This window comes from Numenius arquata, chromosome 5 (assembly GCF_964106895.1).
Source record: "Numenius arquata chromosome 5, bNumArq3.hap1.1, whole genome shotgun sequence".
In the NCBI taxonomy this organism is placed as follows: domain Eukaryota; kingdom Metazoa; phylum Chordata; class Aves; order Charadriiformes; family Scolopacidae; genus Numenius; species Numenius arquata.
In genome coordinates this window covers 37,132,072-37,153,719 of record NC_133580.1, presented here as the reverse complement: position 1 = coordinate 37,153,719, position 21,648 = coordinate 37,132,072, and the positions used below count along the sequence as shown (strand labels likewise).

General features: G+C 41.6%; 1 protein-coding gene across 1 annotated transcript in view; it reads left to right on the top strand.

Annotated features, from left to right (window-relative positions):
- The first annotated feature begins 812 nt into the window (after positions 1 to 812).
- TNKS (tankyrase) overlaps positions 813 to 21,648 on the top strand; it is a 144,857-nt gene continuing 124,021 nt past the window's right edge. The window contains exons 1-2 of the mRNA XM_074147026.1: positions 813 to 1,308; positions 10,587 to 10,811. Of these exons, the coding sequence (XP_074003127.1) occupies positions 813 to 1,308; positions 10,587 to 10,811 (721 nt within the window). The remainder of the gene's footprint in view (positions 1,309 to 10,586; positions 10,812 to 21,648) is intronic.

Sequence of the window (21,648 nt, the reverse complement as noted above, 5' to 3'; positions counted from 1 at the left end):
TTTAGAGTTATTAATGTTATTTATCTAGTCGTATTCTATTAAATCTGTTTATATTTCAATCCTCGGGTTTCCTCGTCTGTTTTTTTTTTTCCCCCAATTCCCCTTCCTGGGTGGGGAGGGATCATCAGGTGAGAGACTAATTGTCTAAACAACAATAAATCGTTGTGGGTCCCTCAGACCATAACGCTGACTTAAACAGCTTATCCATCACTGGTGTCTGCGGCCTCCCGGGACATCAGCACGCAGGAGCACGTCGGTCTCATCTTCCTCCACCTTTCCAAATCCAAGCCAAAAATCCTCATTGGAACGCTGCTTCCGCCTGCTCCCGTGCAGCCCGCTCTACTCACCGGGCTCGCCTGCTCCCGGACACCCGTGGAGTTCCCTCTCCCGCCCTCAGCGCCGAACGCCCCCGCCTGCCGGGCCGCCCCCCCGTCCCCGCTCCGCCCCTGCCCACCGGGCGGGGATGGGAACCGGGGCCCGGGCCGCCCTGGCCCCTCCCCGGGCCCCGCCCACCCCGCCACATGGCCCCGCCCACTCCCGGCATATGGCCCCGCCCACCCCCGCCATCTGGCCCCGCCCACCCGCCCACCGGGCCCCGCCCCGCCCCGGCGGCCCCCAGGGGGCAGGCGCGAGTCGCTGCCCCGCCGTGGGGCGGGTCCCGGTGAGGCCGCGCCCCCGCCCCCGCCCCGCCGCGGGGTGTCACGTCCGGGCGCCGCGCGTCGGGATTGGCCGGGTGCGGGCGGAAGCGTGGGCGGGGGTTGCCGCCGTTGCTGCAGTGACGGGGGCCGGGAGGGAGGGGGGTGGCGGCGAAGATGGCGGCGCCGCGTCGCTCCCAACACCACCACCATCATCACCCGCCGCCGCCTGGGCCGGCTTCGCCGCCGCCGGTCGCCGCCTCGCCGCCGCGCAGCCCCAGCCTGGCACCGGCCGACCTCGCCCCCGCCGCGCAGCGCCACAGCCTGGCCGGCCCCGAAGGGGAGGCTCCCCCCGAGGCGGAGCGGCCTCCGGCCCTGGAGTGCTCGGAGAGCGCGGGCGCCGCCGCTCCGGGCCCGCCGCCGGGCTCGGTCAGCAGCTCCAGCAGTTCCTCCGCGTCCTCCTCCTCGTCCGCGTCGTCGTCGGTCGCGTCGAGTCCGGCGGCGGAGAGTCCCGAGGCGGCGGGCCCGGGCGCGGCGAGCGGGGCCTTCCGCGAGCTGCTGGAGGCCTGCCGCAATGGGGACGTGACGCGCGTGAAGCGCCTGGTGGACACGGGCAACGTGAACGCCAAAGACATGGCCGGCCGCAAGTCCACGCCGCTCCACTTCGCCGCCGGTGGGTACCGGGACCGGGGAGGGGCCGGGGCCGGTCCGGCCTCCCGTTCCCGGCGAGGGCAGTGACAGGGTACGGCTCCCGACCCGGCTGCCCAGGAGGAGCGTCCCTGGCTTCGGGGAGCGGACCTCCAGCTTCTCGGGGGGTCGGGAGAACTCGGGCCGAAGCTTAGAGGAGGAGTGTGAGCGCACTTCCCCGGCAGCGTTTCCCTGCGGATGGTGGGGAGAAGACAGTTAAATCTCCTTTCTTATTTTGCTTTTCCTCGTAAAATGGAAGAAGATCTCTCCTTTGGGTGAAACGTGTGGGAGATGAGTTCCTGGAGGCGTAAGGACACATGGGCTGCAAACTCGTGTGTGTGTGCTTAGCCAGTGAGAAACTGGAACTCAGGACAGAGTTGGCTTGAAGTTAAGAGTTTCACGTGCATTACAGTAGCTCTTGAAAGTCAGGGACCCCTGTGATGCATGTAGGCTCGGTAGGAATCAAAGTCGATGCTTTGTATTTTGTAATTTTTTTGTTTTATTTGGTCGTAGCTGCTGATTTATCTCTGCATCTTTTGTGCTCTGAGTGGGCTGGGAAAAGAGGTGAAGTGGAAAAACTGAACTTGATCAGAAGTTACAGATGTGTCCAGGAGAGACTATGCCTCTTTGAGTAGAGAAGAGATGTCAGTGTGATCAGAAATAATGTCATAAAAGCAGCTAACAGTGAGGTCCAACAGTTTACGTTAACTGGAAGTAAACATTACCTTCTAGGATGTATAGCTATTACAAGTTAGCGTAGTCCGTAAAGAGAACATTTTGTACAGGATACTCCCTGAGATTGTATGGGTTTGTTTTCATTTTCAAAGTACACGTGGCATTTCACGATGCCCCTGAGGGAACTTTTGGTCCTGAGCTGTTTCCTTTTTATTCTTCTCTGATCCCTGAGCTTTACCAGTAAAGCGTGACCTTATGCAAGTGGAGTTTAAAACATAGCAAACTTCTGCGGTATGGAGATGGACTTAATTTTAGCAAACTCTGGAACATAATGCTGATACAACTGCACGGGTGCACGTGAAGTTCTTAATGTTTTGGAATGCTCATCTTGAGTCTGCTCTGCTTGTTTTGGATTCAGACTTAAAATTAGACCTTGCTGCTTCCCCTTAAACTCTGAGATATCAAGTTGTAACTTCAGTGCTACTACAAACTCTAGTGTTGATGCTGCAGTTGTAACTTCTACTTTGAGTAGAGAAGAAATGGACAAAACTTACTTAAGGGGATAAGGATTTGAAAGTTGATAGTGTCAATAAGATGTTACTGTAATAGCACTGGAGGGTGGTTTCTTGTAGCATGAGATGAAGGTCTTGTAACTAATAAATTCCTGTATCTATCTTTCTAGATTTAGAGACTTATTTTATCTCAAATCAGTGCAGTATGTCTGCATGGTCCAAATGGATTTTACTTGTAAAAGCATTAGGTGTATTTATTACTATAGAAATCTTGGTGTCCTGGATTTTGGAAAGACCTGTAAGCACGTTGTTTGAATGCAACAGATCTTAGGCACTATGTATTTGCCAGTGATGCAGTGTGTTGATTTGATCTTCTCCTTTGTGGGCAAAAGGAGAAATAAAACTTGTTTGCTTATGAGCATAGGAGTCTGCTGTGTGTACGTAGCTGTGTTGTGGATAATAGCCCATGTTTTATGAGCCATACCTAAGTGTGAATTGTATGGCTTTCACTAGGGGAACGGGATTTGGAGAGTGCAATATGCAATGTTTTAAACTGCTTCTTTCAGACCTCTTTAAGCTAAACTCTTAAATGATGAGAGAGTTCCACTTCTGATCTTGTGATTTGTGATAGAGGAGTTCTTCTTCTGATTTCTTATTTCCCGATTTTGGAGGTAGCTGGATTTTTTTTTTTTTTTTTTTTTTTTTTTTTACTTTTTTCCCCTTGTGTACTTGACTTCTGCCTTCTCAGTCTGGTTTTCTCAAATGTCCTTTTTGGCAGCAATGCTAGGCACTTAAGTTACTTTTACTGTAACAGGGAAGGACACCTTCCCTAGTTCTAGTTTCCTGTAAAAAAAAAAAAAAAAAAAAAAAAAAAAGCACTAAATCCAGATTTCCTTAACCTTTGTGAGGTTTCTGGTTTCAGAATCACCTTTACCTCCTTTCTCTTGGCAGAAGGAAGATAAAAGGGATGGCTTCTGAGAGCACTCAGAACCCTTAGCACGTACATAAGATGGTGATAAGGTGAGAACTGAAATCTCTGTGATCAATTATTTAAAAAGCTGGCGATAGATCTAAATCTGTTATAGAAGTTGGAGTGGTCCATTATCTGCTTCCAGATAAAATGTGCACAGCCACATCAAGTTGAAGCAACGCTGTTACCCAGATTTTCGATACCTGAATTGTCAATTGATCTGAATGAAGGGAAATCCGTTCTTCAGCTCTGTTGAAATGTCAGCTAGTGTGCTGAATAAATCTGACCTGCTTTGGTTAGCTATTAATAAGGCAGAAATTAATTCTGAGGCCATATCAGGGTGATAGAGACCTCTCTTGTCAAGCTGGAAGAGGTTGAACAAAAGGTCATTTTCCTTTCATCCTCCAACTGGACTGTTATTCTAGCAGAGCCTCTCTGGAAATTCTGAATGTCTTTAGGATGTGCGTGTGTTCAGCTTTTCCTTTGCAAGTGAAGTTAGCCTCTCAAGTTCATGGGCAACACATTCTTTTAGCTTTACAGTTATTCTCTTTCTAGTGTTTAATGCAAGGATATAGAGAGTACTAATAGTAATTGCTGAACCGTGGCTCAATGCCCACTTCTGTACCGAGGAAGAGGTTTCCAGTGTGGCTTTTTGGAAGGTATTAAGTTAGGATCACAGGATGAAGTGCTCTGGTGGTATCAGCCCAAAATCAGGCTTGGAGAAACCTGATTTAAAGTGACTTGTTAGAGCATCAGTGATATTCCTTGTTTTCTTTCTGCTTGGGTCTGTAGTAATGGCAAAAAGCTGTTTGGGGAAAATAATCTTCTGTAAGCATGGTTTTGAAATAACAAGTAATAACTGTTGGAAGTAAAATCTTTCTATGAAGGCTAACGTATATAACTGTTCTTTGGAAAATTTCTGGAGTATGCCTTTAATGCTGAAGGCAAAGGGATCTCAGTTGGGTTGGAAAAAAGTCAGTGGTCAGAGTTTAAGAAGAGAGCTGATCAAGTTGATTTGTCAACAAGCAAGCTGTTACTCATAAAAATGCCAGCTTCTTCAACATGTCTGAGATAAGCAATTGAGGAGGTAGAACTAATATAACTGGCTACTGAGTGTTCCTTGAGGGAGAGCCAGGAAAGGGCAGGAAGTAGTTGGCAACTTACTACACACTTGCACTCTATGCAGAGACACCTGAATTGACCACTCCACCTATGGTGCAATGTACAGCAGATTAGTCTAAATTGCCCTGGGAAGCCTTGCTTGAGACACCGTTCTTACACTACTGTGACTCATTTTGTTGTGGTTGCCTGATATATCCTTGCCAAGGAAGAGAAGTCTGACCTTACTCAAACAGTTGTTTGTAAAGCTAAGTCACTGATTAATTCTGCCTTGTGCAACTTAAAAGCAGGGGTAATAATTTTCAGATGGATTCATATCGGTAGAATGAAGAGTGCAGGTTATGTAGTCAATTAGGAAACGTCCTGGCAGGCTTACAGGCTCAGAGCCTGCAAAACGCAGACTTTTTCATGTAAAAAGATGAATTGATAAATTACTGCCTTTGACTTTGGAATTCTTTCTTTTATGTTTTTGTAGCGTTTGTAGTACATGAACTCTTGTTAGTGTCACAAGCATATTACTTCCTAGGAAGCTTCAGTTTGCTTTCTTTGTGACTGGTAACTTGTTCTCTTGAATGCTCTTGCAATACTTCGTACAATGTATTGTATCTCCTTCCCATTTAAAATCCTTTGAAGGAATTTACAAGAGAACATAAATGCAAAATCTCCAGACTTTCGGGTGCCCTTTTTCCCAGCTTGAAGGCTCTTCAGTTTACTTAGTTAAATCACTCAGTTTAACTGTGTTCTGTCTAATGAAGTGGGAGAAGTGCTGGTGGCTTTTAGAAGAGCTGTCTTGAGGAAAAATCTAGTCTCGGAGTGTGCAGTACTAAAGCAAAGACGTACAATGACTTTGCTTGAACTTCTTCCACCCTTTGCTTACAGTTTAAAATGATTCTCAAAAGGTCGTGTGTCTCTAAGATGTGTGCATCTCCACTTCAAGGGCTTGTATTTTCACATGAACTATGTTTAGTGCTCTAACAAGTGGGGTTACATTTAGTCAGAGCATCTTTCCTGTTTGCCTAAGATCACAGTAAAACCTGTAGGTATGCTTAACCTGTGATTATACACTTTGGTAAAATTTAACTCCTTTTGGAGTCAGTGTGTTCTTAAGAGCAAGCAGGTAAAAGGAGGAAAAATGCCTAGTGAAAGTTACAAGCCTTCCATGTGATAAGTTAAACTCTTCACGTAACAGCAGCTTTGCAGAGGTTGGAATTGGCATTTGGAGGAGTTCATGCTACATTACGATCAAGTGACATTAATTGGGCAGTGGTTGAAACAGTACAGCTGTACTTAAACTGATCAAACCAACTACTTGATGTATTTTACTCACTGGGGAAAGCATTCTTCCAATTCTAGTGGGAAATCCATATATTTATTTGGTTGGGTTTTTTGCCAGACTTTCTGAAAATGAGTCTTGACGTTGGGCAGTGAATTACGTGACTTCTGGGAGTGTTAGTAATTAAGGAAGTAAGAGAAAACTGAACGCGGGTTTAATGTAGAAGCCCTAACCAGAGCATATAAGAGAGGGTATCAACCGATGCTCCTGTTGCTTTCATTGCATCACTTCCCTCATCAGTCATTCAACCCGTTCACCCTGTTGCCTCTTGTTACTTAGGTTCAAGGCCACAAGAAGAGATGGGACAGGACAAGCTTGTGGGCTGAGAGCAGGGTGTGAAAAGGGAGCAGGACAGATCTTGGCGGTAGTATTAATCATCATGTGGTGTGTCTGTGCACTGTGTTGTCTTACAGCATTTAAAAGTTTTATTTAGCTTAATTTTCAAGCTGCTAGCTTACTACCTACGGCCTTTTTTTTCCTCACTTTCAGCCTAAGGTGACAGGCATAAATTGGAAAAAAAGTAAGAACATGGCACTGGCAAAGAACTAGTTAAATGGTGTTTTCTCTCAATTGTCTGCCTGTCTCTTGATTTGCGTAAAGCTGTCCTAGCTATGTCCATCTCCTGGCTTTCACCAAGCCTTAGTCTTCAGTTGTTCCTGTGAGATGACTAGATAAAGAAGAGCCTGTCAGTCACTCTGAATTTTTGCCTTTTGGTTTAACTGATGAGGGTTTTGCCCTTAAATTTCAGATGTTCTCTTGCTATTGCCTTGTTTATAATGGGATTACTACTTCCTTTCTCTCCTGGACAACGTGTTTTCTGAGGTACTCTGACTTGCCTGAAACTTCTAAATTGTGTAAAAAAGCTAAAATGAGGGTTAAAGCTTCTGCATTTTACCTATGTGAAATAGCCCAAGCTAATAAGGGACTTTGACCCTGAGGGTGCTCTGGGGGCTGGCAGGTGAATCTCATCAAAACAAGCTTTCATGCTGGGCCTTTAAATGTGACTCTCCTCCATAGTTACCCTGGTTTTGGATGTTTTCTGCAGGAACCTTCTATTTGATTGTGTTTTGGGATCTTTGATTACAGGTCGTTTCTTGGGAAGGCTTCTTTAGACTTTGTAAATTAAAGTTGCACTGGAAATATACAAGTGTGTGATTCTTAAAGCCATCTTAAATGACATCACATCAGTTTCTTCAGTTTCAACTGAATTATATGTGCTTCATCTGTCACAAATGGCTTGGTATATGATTGTTGTTTTTTACAAAAGGTGACTTCAGTACTGCAGGAGTTTCAGGAATTACAACTGCTTTGTCACATTGGGTCGTGTGATCATTTTAAAGCTTTCTGGCGCTTTGTCAATTCAAGTTTTTACAGGTTTGCCTGTGGTGGTCATAGGGCAAGCTGTTCCCATAATTGCTTACTTTTTCTCTGAAAGATGGGTGGTCTGGTGGGATAAAATCACAGTATTCTTTACTGTGCTTTTTGAGGACTGAACAGAATAGCTAATTCACCAAAAACTGTAAAGTCTTTAATGCTGGCATTTCCAGAGCTACCATTATCAATGAACCTATGTCCAGCAATACCTTGAAGTGTGTGTGTAGTCCTGAAAAATCCCAACACTGAACAGTTTGAAAAGAAATCTGGTTTTTCAGGCACTGTCAGGCTGTTTTTCCTCAAGAGATAAGAAATAGGTATAAAGCAAATGCTCATGCAGTTTCAGCACTATTTTAATAGTTCATTCTATAAAAACTAAAGGCTAATAAAATCTGTTGATTTAATGTTTAGTTGTCTTAATTTTGCCACTCAAATGAACAATATAAACATGGGAACCTTGAGGACTTGCTTCTTGGTATTTATGCCCCAGGCCTGTTAGCCTGGTTACCAGCCTGGTAACTGGGACCAGATACCCTTTGTTTGCTGTTGTATGCGCTTAAGATGTCATTTTCTATTTGAAGTCTTACAGGTGATGTTCCTGAACTGTTTTATAACGGAAACAAACAAAAAATAAATAAAAATCAGTTTTCCTGCTAGAAGCTGAAGTGATTTGCAGTGGCCTTGCTGACAGTTCATTGAAGAAAAGCGTGTCTTTTGGTAACAGTTTTGTCGTGATAAATAAGTATCAGTTTCAATAATACCGGTTTCGATATGCACGCTTCCATTTCTGTAGTGGAATTTCTAACGTGAAGTGATCGGTATATAATGTACCAGAAAGCTTTGACTCATCTGCAGCGATGGACTAAAATTGGATTGCTGAGCGGGGTGCCAGTCTGGTTGTGGGCCCCTCCCTGCAGCTGGTGTGGCTCAGCAGCTTGTGGAGCAGCTGCTGAACTCCTCTTCGGTCCCATGTAGTAAAGAAAGCCCACTTTGGTATCTGCTCGGGGTGCTAACTTGTAATTTGTAATGGTCCAGCATCTGTGCTGCAAGCAGCTGAGGGCTCTGTACAGTGGGGAAGGGGAATCATTCCTTACAGCTATCCAAAAGTAACCAGGCTGTATTTGATAACTGGAGCCCTTGAGCTACATTACCCGATGGGATTAACCGAGGTGAGAACTGCTACAGTCTGAACTGTAGCATCTGTGTGCGTATCCATGATGGCTTCCCCAGACTGTTCTGCCACCTGCTTGCTTGTGTCTCATAGAAGAATACTTATTTAGGCAGAAATAAAGATATTGTTAAACTGTCATCAAAACTCTCAAACCATGATAAGCCTTGGTAAAAGGGGCTTTTTGTTTTGGCCCTGCCTGCCTTGACCCCTAGTATTAGTCAGCTTCTAGAAGACTTCTGTCCTTTAAGAAAGGGTGTTGGAAGACTCTTGTGCTTCACTGAGGAGACAGTGTAAATTCCTGCAGGATGACTAGCCTGCAGCCTGACTGAAAGCTGGATGTTGAGATAGAACGTTAGCCTTAACTGGATAAGATAGTGTGGATGCAAAGCTGCTAGATCTGGCTTAGAAATCGTACTGTGTGGACTGTGGGGGGGAAAAGCACGTTAATTCTGCACCATAGGTCTGCATAGCTATAACTAGGGCACTACTCTCGAAAAAAGGGGGCTTAACTCATTGAAACGGGGGTCCCATCCAGGGACTGCAACTCTGGGCTAAAACGTTCTGATTTGTGAAGTCTTCATGCGTGAGTTGTTGCCTGTCACAGAGGCTGCTGACTTTGGAAAATTTCTGTCAGTGTTTTAGCAGCATTTTGCTGCAGCCGAGTTACATGGTCACTCGGGGGAGAACGGACAGGTTCTTTGTTGCTTCCCTTGAGCTTTGTAATTGCCTTCTAGAAGGGTTTTCAGTCCGTGATCTGTGGAGTTAATACAATCTATATGCTGCCAGTTAGCACCACTGTGATGGAATTTCACTTGCTGCAGCATTTAATTCAGCTGTTTCATAAACATATTTTGTATAAGTGGGATTCTTCATACTTAAGCTGGTTGGTATCCATGATTACCAGAAGACACAATGACTGTTAAAGTGACAGTCTTTTAAAAATTCCAGTGATGCTGCTTTTAGCCCTGAGGTTTGTAAGAAATGCAGTCCAACCTTTGAGATGCAACCTAGTACAAAAATTAACACTCTTGTTTTAGTTCAAACTGTCTCGCTTGAGCCTGATACCTGATTTTTATTCCTATCCTCTAAGGCAGTGGTCTCCAAAGTGGAGTGTGCGGGAAGAAAATACATTTTGTACCATGAATAAATGTAAAAGAAATTTTAAGAGTGTTTATTTCGTCTTTGTCTCAGTCTTTTAAAATTTCTATTTTTGTGTATGATCTACATAATAATACAGTAGTACACGTATACGATATTTATAAATATACATATGTTGGGCATGCATGCTCAAAAATTTTTTTGCTGATAGGGGTGCACCGTCAAAAAAGTTTGGAGACTGTTGCTCTAAGGCATTTGGGGCAATAGGAAGCATGTATGGGCTTTAGGACCTTTCCAGGTTCATCACGGACAGCAAGCTCTTTAAGGTGTCAGGGCCTGGCATGCTGATGCAGGATTTTGAAGCGTATTAGTTTAATGATGCTGGCTTTATGGTGATATTTTTCCTGGCCATAACAGAGGCTGCATTCCTAGGCTGGGACCTTCCTGAGGTGCTATTTCTGAGCTGAGGTCTCAGTTCTACTTACAGATAACTTGGTCTCTCTGTCAGTTTGTCAGTTGGAGGTAGTCACACTCTTTGAAAAAGAGCAAAAAATGTAGTTTGGGTTGAAATAAGGTTGTTCTGCTTGAGCCCTGTCAGTGTCCCTCAATGTTTATTAGTATGAGATCTCCTCCAAGAGGAAGATCTGTATCAGGAGACAGTATGTAAGACGCTTGCTTTAGATACATACAGATTATACTAAAATTTTAAAATTCATAAAAAGCTTTTCTTGAAAATGAATGGCAAACCTCTTGTGGAACTTCGAGAGTGGCAGCCAGTCAGGCTGGTTATAATACAACACTGTTCGCCTCTGACATGAGTGTGAGCAAATCTACCAGTGGTTCTTTGAGCAGGTGAATATAGTCTCACTTTATGGTGAAATGAACCAAAAAGTAGAAGAGGGACATGAATAATATCATTTGATGTCTGTATTCTGGACTAAGACTGTCCAGTTTTAAATATGAAATCATGTTGTTTTACCAGATAAATGAACATAAATATGTTCTCTTACAGGTTTTGGAAGGAAGGATGTTGTAGAGCACTTGCTACAGACAGGAGCCAATGTTCACGCTCGTGACGATGGAGGGTTGATACCCCTTCACAACGCCTGCTCTTTTGGTCACGCTGAAGTGGTTAGTCTGTTACTGTGCCAAGGGGCAGACCCAAATGCTAGAGACAATTGGAACTACACTCCTTTGCATGAAGCTGCTATCAAGGGGAAGATAGATGTGTGTATTGGTAAGTGTCTTGTCATTTCTTATACTGAAACTGTACTAGATGTTTTGTGCAGTTGTAGATGTTAATTTGCTGGACTTGAAAGATACTGCTTGTTCTTAAAAGCTAACTTCTTTTAAACCAGCAGGTAGGTATAGTGATAGTCATTTAAGACTAACTGTTTTATGGTATATAACGCAGACTGGCTGAATTTGCATCTCAAAAACTAACCTGGGGAGGTTGGGTAAAGTCTCCTTGTCTGTTAAATTACAATGTTCAAAATCTGAATATGGTAGTTTGTCTGTCTTCATCGCTCTCAAGAAAACTAGCTTTACTAGGTGCAGTCTTTGCTTTTGGGCTGCACTGTTGGCTTAGTGGTTAGGAAGATGGTTAACCTTTCATTCCATACAGTATGGCGAAACATCTCATTAGTCCTTTAGAGCTTTCAAATACAAGTTACAGGACACCATTGTTCAGAGTGGTTATATATCTTCAGTGTATCTGCTGTAGCCTGGAGCCAAAGCAATTTCAAATGAAATGGAACACTTCAATCATTTTAAATATATCTAGAACATATAAAGAGCTTTTCAGTGAGGATGTCTTTAACTTTTATGGTTTTTCTCGGTGTACTTTTTTTTTTTTTTTGAAGTGAGAACTTTTTTTTTTTACACTCAGATCAGTTCCTTAAACTTATTTATCAATTCTGGTTCTTCTTGCATCTACTAACTTGAATAAAAGGGTCTGCTCACCGTTGTGCTTTTTATCAAACACTGAAAGGGAAGCTTGAATTTTTTTTTTTAATTTTTTTTAGGAATCTCAGCTAAGATTACGAACATCAGAATTGTTCTGTATGTTTTCCAGAGAACAAGACAAATTTCAGAATTTCAGATAATGTCTATTTGCTTAAAGACTTATTACATTAAATGTCTACAGAGACAGCCGCAAAACCTACAGGACAAGTTCTTATGTTAGCTTTATTGCAATAATTATGCAATTACATTAAAAAAACCCAAACAACCCCAGAAAAAAAACAAAAACAAAAAACCCAACAAAAAATTGTGGGAAAGAAAATTGGAGGAAACCCCAAAATACAACTACTTCTTTTCAGTCTTTCTTCTTTTTCCAAGGGATGTGATGGACTTCATTCATTTAACTTCTGTGTGTGTGGTGAAACATATGGAGAATATTCTTCAGAAGTTACTGAGTATAGTATGCAGCAGTACTGGGGGAAGAGATCCATTGATATAGCAGGTCCCAGTAACAGCCTATGGTGACAATGGTGTGAATGAAAAGTAAGCTTAATTCCAGTCAATAACTGGAGTTTGTGTGTAACTTAAATTTGATCTCTTCATTGCCAGAGTCTGCCTGGCTTTGGGAACTGCTGGCAGAAAATATCAATTAAATGGTATAAGGTTGACAGTAAAGGACTCCTTTACACCTGTAAAGCAGGACTGGGTTTGTTTGCTTTGGAAAAAAATTGTCTTGCTCAGTCTTTTAAATCCTTGTTATAAAGCAGGAGGGGGTGCAGCAGAACACCTTTGCATTCACAGGTGATTGAATCATAGAACTGATGATATCTTTAATGGTATACTCTGATTTAGCAAGAAGTTGTGGGCTTGGTGCAATCAAGTACAGAATCAACTTTATGAGCTTGTATTACACAGAACTTCATTCTGTGTTCTATGCACAGGTTAGATATATGACTTTAAATGTTAGCTGTTAGACTAAGGGGATGATCCATATATATAAAATATTCAGCATGTGTTACTGGTCAAATCCCAAAGCTCTTCTGCTCTCCACTGCAGTTATAGGGTTCCTTGGAAGCACTGAGCAGGGCTGCAGGACTAGATGCGGTTCTCCTTGCAAAGCTACTTGCAGGCAGATGAGAGCCTGGCAATTTCTTTTTTTTTTTTTTTAATATTTTATTTTAAACAACCAAGCACGATGCTGTTGTGCTCAGTTTAGTTATGGAGATCTATGTATGTTGTACTTCAATCAGACATTTGATCTGTCGATGCAAGAGTTATTACTGAAGGGAGCGTCACAAGTCACTAGACTTAATATGTGCTGTAGTATGATGCTTCTTTGGGATTTAGTTGATTCCATAAAACTGCTAGGACATGAGTATAGACAAAGAAGTCTATTCTTCCTTGTTTGCAGTGAGTTTGTTTGCAATTTACATCTAGTGGGCAAGAATGTTCTGCTGTCTTTGGCAAGTTCCTGTTTCTTTTCAGATCTTATATATAATTTTTATTTTACATTAAGGTCTTCAACTTTGTTCCCTCAAAAGACTTTTTGAGATAACGGAACAGTGATTGCTTAGGACACAAATTCTGACTAGGAATACTTGAATAGCTTTGTAGAATATATTGTACAGTACTGCTATTTACACCTTAAGTGTAGACTGTTACAGCAGATATGATGGATGAAATTGACCTGTAAAAAAAAAAAAAATAATCAATTGCATTCTTAGAGTGTTCCTTTTTAAACAAGCAAGGCATTCTTTTTAAAAAGCATTAATTGAAGAATAGTCTCTGGAAATCCTGGCATAAGATAGAATTTATTGCTGAACTTAGATATCTGTCTGCAAAGCAACAGTCTGTGTAGGAATTAGTCATCTAGCCTCATTTTTGGTTACCTGGTCTTGGCTGCTTCTTCCAAATGATGTAATGGGAGAGTTTTCCAGTTTATCTCTTCTTCTCCCCTTCTGCTGTGCCACCTCAGTCTGTGTCTTTTCTTTATCATATCTAACATAGTACACTGTTCTTTTGGCCGCTTTACAGGTCAAAAAGGGACAAAGTGATAACTTAGCGGAGTGTAGAGACGCAGCACATTTATGAATAATGACTTTCTGGAGGAAAACTCAAAGCATTGGAACAGAGTGGGAAGACCAGCAAAAACTAGTTAGTGATTACACTGCAACTATAGAATGGTCTTGTGTCTAGTAAGAGCCTTGGAACCGAGTGTGTGTATTTATGCTAAAAGTACTGTAAAAGCTCAGCTGTACAGCTGAGTTTGGCTAATAGGTATGAACCCTGCCAGTGGGAAGCTTATGTGGAAATACAAAGTGTAGATGAACTGATGAAAACTCATCGGACTACGCACAAACTCCAGGAAACTGTAAGGTAGCAAGTGACTCATAAGATTTCTTGTGCTTCTGATTTACCGGTTGCATATTACAGTCATATGACGGTGTAGGAACATAAAGGGACAGACTGCTAATGTGCTGAGTTTGGGAGGAATATGGACTGTGGCTCTTTTAGGTGGCACTTGTATTCGTGTTCTGGGTCTGGAAGTGTAGGATAGATCATGGAGGATGGCAAGTAGTGCTCAGCTGGTTTGCTGACCATCTCTTACAATATATTTAGTCACTATGGATTTGCTTAGTTGCTAAGTAATTGAATCTATTTGAAAGTGTTGTTTGCTCTAAGTAATCAATTTTTGGACTAAATGTACTGAAGCATTAAAACCAATTGTTAGATAGTGTTCTCTGGTATTTATGGCCTCCAGGATTGCTTTATCTGTCAGGAAGATGAATTTTCATTGTCTGCGGACTGCTTCTAGAGCTAATGAAAAGTGGTTTTGTTCCTCAGTGTTGCATTTGCTCATGGAATAATGAATTAATGGTGAACACTGCAAAGTGTGTTTGGAGGAATGTGGTGAAGTCAGGGTAGCAACTGTTCTGCAGGTCAGGCTGGGGAGAGGGGATGATCTATTTCTTATCTGAAAGTGTCTACTGCAGTCAAGACCAAAGATCCATCCATGTAGCTCACTTTTCTCCAACAATGACATGTAGCAGATGCTCAGAGACTATGAATGGTTTGAGTGTATCCTCCTTTCTCATGGTATTCAGCAATTTAGGAACTTGATAAAGTAGAGGCTGCATCTGGACTGCACGTAGCCATTGGTATACAAAATTCTTGAAAGATAGATCTAATAGCTTCTTAAATGCTGCTATACTTTTGGCTTTGAAGATGTTCTGTGACAAGAGAATTTTATAATTTAATAGTCTTGCAGGATGAAAACAACACTTCCTTTTCTTTAAAACGTTATTTTTAATGACTTTTATTGCAAGCCATTCAGGACTTTTCTGTGAAAAATTGGACAGTCATTTCTATTTGCACTCTGCGTATCCTTTGTGACTATAGACCTCTGTCTTTCCCCTCAAATGTTCCTTTTCCAAGCTGTAAAACGTAGTCTTCTGTCTTGTTATCCTGTTGAATGTTCTGGTATTTTTGTTGTCTTTTTTTTTTTTTTCTTTTTTTAAAGGGTGAAGGGTTGGTATGGGGAGTACAGATATCAAAACTGGGTGTAGTAGATTTATAGGGTAACTTAATGTTCTTTCTGTTTTGGTTTTCTGGTTGCTGAGCACTGAACGGGAGTAGCTCTAAGGTATTTCCTGAGTGGTAACAGCTCCTTTAAAACTGTGTGTTTGTGCAACACACAGGTTTTTTTGTTAAAAAAAAATGGGCTAAAAATAACTGTACAGAAGCTTTTCTTATGTGGTCTGTCTGAACTTGCTTTGTCCTCCACTGTGTGTGTTTCTGCAGAGGCTGTAGTTGTTCCTGCAGAGATTTTTTTTTTTTTCTTTAGGTGGATCTACAGTTTAGTGTTGTGAGAACAATAGGACTGCTAGCCTAAAAGTGATCTCAGGTGTCATACATCTGCCTAGTTTTTAAGGGCATCCTTCACAAGTATGCAAACTCTGAGCGTCTTCTATGGTGATGCCATGATTTATGGATCGGAACATACAGGGTACTTTGGTAATTTTAGGGGAAATAAAAAAATCTAGCTGAATTTTTTCTACTGAAAAGCACCCTTCAACATTGTACAAAACTGTAAAAGTTCTTTTAAAATTACTTTTAGCCCATGCAGTGCTAAGGGTCCATCAGGAATTCTTTAATGTGACATTAGACCGGTTTTTTTACTGGCTTCCTCTGGGCTAGCTATAAAACTTCCTGCAAAGATCCTGTGGCATGATGAATTCACTGTCTCAGTGCTATGAAGCGATCTCTAATGGTAATGTCAAGGAGCATTTGTCTCTCTTTGACGAGAGAGCTTCGTGGAAGTTGATTTTTTTTCCATTACCCTTTTTGCACTTGAAAGATAGAGCAAGCAAGCAAACTAGGACTTTAAGCTAGCAGATTTTCTAACATACAGGTCCTGCCCTTAGCATAGGGATCACTGTTCATGTAAATGTCTCTTTGTTAACATGTCAAAATGTTGCTCACCCTGCTGTGCTTCCTCATGACCAGGGAAGGAGAAAAATTCATTAGCTATTACCTTGTGCTATTACATATCTTTAGGCTGAAATACGTGAAGGCAATATGGTGTGGCCCCTTCCTGCAGGTCAGATAAACCTTTTGTCAGGATTAAAAAAAGAAAATAAAAATCTGTGAAAGGTACTTTATGGAAAGAACTAGTGCACACTAAACCATAAAGGAATTGTGGAAATGGTAATTTGCCCAATCATTAAACTGCTCGACTGTTTAATCACCTTGCAAAGAAGGCATGTACAACAAAATTATTACATTTATGATATTTTTTGAGATTTTAGAATGCTTAAAGCATTTTGCCTTCTAAGCAGAGGAACTATCTTGCTCTAAAAGTTAAGCTGTGTCTGATTTTACTACCTGAAAAATAAAAAAATCACAGGAAATGCTATCAAAGAGTAAAGTTGTGCAGTTTTAGGGTATTGGGTGGGGTGAGGTATGGGGGACCAGCTTTAGCGTCTTAACTGAAAAATTATTACAATGGCTATAGATTTAGCTGCTGGATTGACAGAAGCCTATAAGAAGACTAGTAGCTTCTTAATAAGTATTAGAGGAGGATATTGGTAATTGAGGTACATTGGGAGCTGCTTATGTGCATTGTTTGTTGAAGAGATGTACTGAATTCCCCAAGACTCTTGGAGAACTGTTGTTCTAGAAGGAAGCTTAGATTCCAAGAGGCATCCCAGGAATCTGGTATTCAGAGGCTTGTAAAATCATTGGAAAATGCTGTCAAGTGAGTACTTGCAAATATTTATTGTAAACTGTTTAACTATCGCTGCTGTTTATATCAGAAGGTTCTTAAATATTGTTAATATTCCTGCTTTCACTCTTGAACTACAGAGTTGGAGCACTACTGCTACTAACTACTCATAAGTGCAATGGGAAGACGACTTGTATTTGAACTTTCTTAAGCTGCAGGACAGTCTAAAGAACTCTAGATTGTTCTTGTGTACCAAAAAGGTGAGTTTTGTTCCATTAGGAGGACATAAATTAATCCCTACGGTGGGGGAACCATCCTGTCTGTTGGTTGCAGTTAACACTGACATACAGAGCAAAGGTACCTTGTGATTTGATATGCTCAAGGCCAAGGAGTCCTGGTTAACAGCATCTATCTATTATCTGTCCAGATCTGCAAAACAAAAATCCAGGCTATTCTTAACAATATTTGTTACTCAGATGCTTACTGATCAAAGCCATATCTGTTGTTGTGGAAGGAGACTCATCAGGCTATTCAGGTTATGAATTCTTTTGGTCTGTTTCTGCTCTCTGAGTGACAGCATGTGTGTGGAACCCTGCTTCTTTGAGTAGCAAACGGTTTTAAATCCTGTGTGTACATAGTGGCTCAAAGACCTAATATGCTTAAGTGTACTTATACTGTTTCTTCACAGGGTCTTTCTCAAATGAAGCTTGCATGATAGCAACCATATGATAAAAATTCCATGTTTTAGGTTGAGTGGAAGAATGTTTTTGCTTTCTCACTGGAGTTCTTGTTCATGGTTTAAATAGTTTCATGTCCTCTAACCACTTGTTTGAGGTACGTCAGCTTCTAAATGTTAGTATTCATCACAGAAATGAGAGCTGTTTGGGCTGAATCTTGCATTTCTTACTGTGTAAGTCTGTAGTCCAGGCTAACCTTACTGCAAGGGACCTGAGAATAAGGCCGTCTTTTCTGTGAGCTGGTGGGGGTGGAGGAACCCATGGTTGAAATCATACATTGGTAATTTGGAGGCATTGTAATACTGTCAACCATAGTAACAGTGGTCTGGAGTGTGAGACAACAGGGCTTTTGTCAAAAGTGATTACAGAAAATGACTTGGGACACTCTACCATGGCATATACAACTGCAGTGCTCCCTGGTGGACTTTGGCAGAAGGACAGGAAGGAACTGGGTTATCGATTTCCCTATGTGAAGGACACCTCTTCAGTATGTGACATCTGTGTGCAGGCAGGTGTGTTGATGTAGTGCAGTCTACAGGAGCTATTGTTATGGGAAAAGGTGCCAGAGTGAGTTGGGGTGGTTTGCTGTACAGACTCCAGGGAATCCTTTCTGCTGACATTTTGCATCTGTGCACATGTAGCTATGATTGATGCTTTATGAAGAAAATCTCTGCGAGCAGTGTCAGTCCCCTACGTGTGCCTGACAAAGGTCTTGGCATGCTAGGAGCCTTGAAATGAGTGGATCATTGACTCAAGGTAGAAGTGCCCTAATACAACATTTTTGTGAGAGGACCAAGCATTGAGCTGGATTAATCCTGAGGTTAAATCCTCTTGAGAAACAAAATCAACAGTAAACTTGATAGCAGAGAAGATGATGTTTTGTACAAATTGGGTAAAAATGAGCCTTACTTCAGGTGAGGAAGACTTGTATGAAGATTTTGCCAATGAAATGACTTATCTGGAACTAGTGGTGCTGAAGGCTTGTAAAACCTGTCACGTTACTGTGTTGCTTGCAGTCCTTAAGGGTATTATTTACATTATGGTATTTGTATTGCTAGAAGCTGACTGAAATTCAACTCCATGAAAATAGGCTGAGAAGGATTGTCTTGTCTGAGGTTTCATACACTGTATTTATTTTGGAAGCCATCTGTCTTTGTTAGGTTTGAACTGTATTGACAGTTAATACGTTACAACCTATCTGTGGGTTTTAGACTTTTTCAGAGTTCTATTTCTTCTTTCCTAAAATTCAAGAAAACTACTCTTTTTGCCTTGTTTGGCTGCTTGGCACAACAGAATCTTTGGAGGACAAGAAAAGACTAATTTATTTTATGATGTTTCTTTACAAGTGTTGATTAAATCAGAATCTGGTTACTTGCAGCAAAGGAGGTGGTACTATAATATGCAAAACACTATTGGAAAACTTGCTGTACGGCCTTTATGGGAAGTAAGGTCTTCAAAAGTACTGTTAACTATTAGCAAATTGAGAGGGAGGGGAAGAGGAAGTTGCATGTTATACAGAATGGAGTAATGGAACAGCTACTGCTCTTGCAGACACTGGAACTGCTTTCAAGTGTCCAATATCAGTTTACAGTGGCGTTCTAAATATCTTGCAGAAATAGTCTTATGGGACTGTGCTTCCAATTACTGTAGCAATATCTACTTTTAGCTTCTCAGAGGAACCATGTGATCTTAATGCAGTTTATATGTGGTTTAAAAACCATATCTAGATATATCTGTAGCTGTTAAGGCATAAATGAGTGGGGCCAATTCTAGCTGAATTCTCGGATGTTTACTTAGTCTAATGGAGAGCACTGATTAAGGTATTACTGTAGAATATAAAGGTTTTGCTTGTAAAAATGTGCAGGCAATTAAATATTTGTCATATAGTGAACAAAGGTGTCTCTCTTCTAATGATTTTGGTCTTTCTGCAATGTAGACCACGTGTACAAAATGAACTACAGGTGATTGAAGCCTAGTGAAAGTACTGGGTACTTGCCCCTTGTTCTGTGTCTTCACTTCAGTTTTTCATGCAGCTAGAACTTGTGATGAACATAGACTCCCGTGCTCCAGTTATTCATTGTTTTTCCATGTTTATACAAATGCACCACACTTCTTAGACAAAGCTATTCCTTTCTAGAAAAGACTGAAGTGTCTGATGTGAATCCTGCTGTTCATGCTGCAATGTATAGTCTTCATGTTTTGCTGATGTCTTGTCCAAGCAAGCAGTACCGAGTAATTCCTTGGTTAGGCACGGTGCTTTTGACCTAGCTATGGAATTGGATACTGACCTCGTATGACAAGGGAGCCAGGAGGAACTGGCTGCCACAACTTGTTTTTATTTTCTTGTACAAGGATGGTGCAAGACACAGGTGTGACCCAGGAGAGAAACCCACTCAGACTGATCTAACATTCATGCTTCTCTAGTGTGAGACCCACAATAGTGATGATATCTTACCTGACAGATTGTGGGATTTTTGCAGTGTAGAGTATTTGCTTGTCAAGGACCTAATGCTAAATAGGGTAAGACTTGCACTGCTCTCTATCAACAGGGCATGGTGATGAGCAGTTCTGGCACTGGAGAACAAATGGGTATAGCTCTGTCCCTTAAGAATAGAAAGCAATGTGATTGTTTTACATAATAATGTGGGCTAAGTGGCTAGGGGAGGTTTCTGCGACTGATACAGGTAGTGCTTTAGCTAGTCAATTGTTAGTCGAGTTCTAAATCTGCTTGAACTTAATGTATTCTTAGCTTCCTGATGTTTATTTCAGAAACACATTTTTTTGAGAATACCCGCGTCTTCTGGCCAACCCGTAGCTCTAGACACAATTTCATGGACTGATCAGCTTGGTATCCCTAAGATTTCATGTACTTCTTGTATTTCTTAAATATTTGTTAACTATGCTGTGGACTCATGATGAGTTTACAGAATTGGCACAAGGTGCAAGTTTTATGTAAAATACGCAAAAGTCATTTGGCGTGTTGGGGTTTTATTAATCTTAAGAGTTCCAGCTCTTAATCACATCAGATTGTTACCGTGTGTTCCATAGGGTGCGTGACTAAGATACCATCCCCAACTTGTGTACTGTTGAAAGCTGGTGGACACTGAAGCTCACCTCTGAAAAAGGCTGTGCTCTTGGATTGTGACAGTTGTGTTGTTTTGGTGGTTGTGTGTGTGTTTCTTGTTGTGGTGTGTTTTTCTCCTTTTTTTTTTTTTTTTTTCCCCCCTCTTTCCCTTCTTGTGCTCACCTCACCGAATGGTGGGGTTGAGAGCTGCTGCTAGGGCTTGAATCTGTTTAATGCATATTCCTCTTTGCTAAAAAGATAAACTGTTTTTGATTGTGCTTGCACCCTTCCTGTTTCAGGAAAATGGTAAATCCAGGACAGATCCTAAGAAACATTTAAGACTCCTGAGTTTATGTTGCTTCCTGGGGGTTAAATTTTAGTGCATTGGCAAATAATGTGTTCTGATAGGTTGCATGTGGAATTAGCTATGTGGCTATCACCTGACTTCCACCAGGATTTCTGCCCTCAAACTCCACGTGGAAGAAATGGCTAGCATATGCAGGAGGTTGGAGTTGGTCCTTGGTTTCTCTTAACTCTCCTCAATTCTTTTTCCTCTTAGGATGCTACTTGTTGACCTGATTTGCCTTGGTGGCTGCTTTTGCTTTTCAAGGACAGTGAAAGCAGGGCTCTTAATCTGTCAAGTGGGATATCAGGATTACAGCTGACATTTATTTGAATAAAATTTGAAGTAGAAAGGTGAATTAGTTCAGAGAAAAGTGAAATTGGGACCAAGCAATGAAGACTTGTCCTTAAAGCAGCTTTCAGCTTGGGATATAGATGAAAACGTAAATTGCTCGGACAGTAGAGCAGCAGTTAAAATTTCTAGCTGTTCAATAAATAGCATACTAAAACAAATGCTTAGAAACTAAGTAGTTGCAGAATTGTTGCTTGCAAGGAAAAGTGGTGTGATTTAGTTGTGACATAGTGAAGCTTCAACCTGTACCATCTAAAATAGGCTAAATGTTTGTGGGGTTTTTTTTAAAGCTTTTTTGGTTAAAGGGTCTTCTATTCCATTTGCACTCTAATGACGTATTTTGTTCCAGGTGACTGCTTGAACACACTTAGGTGTGATTGTTTAGCCCACAAA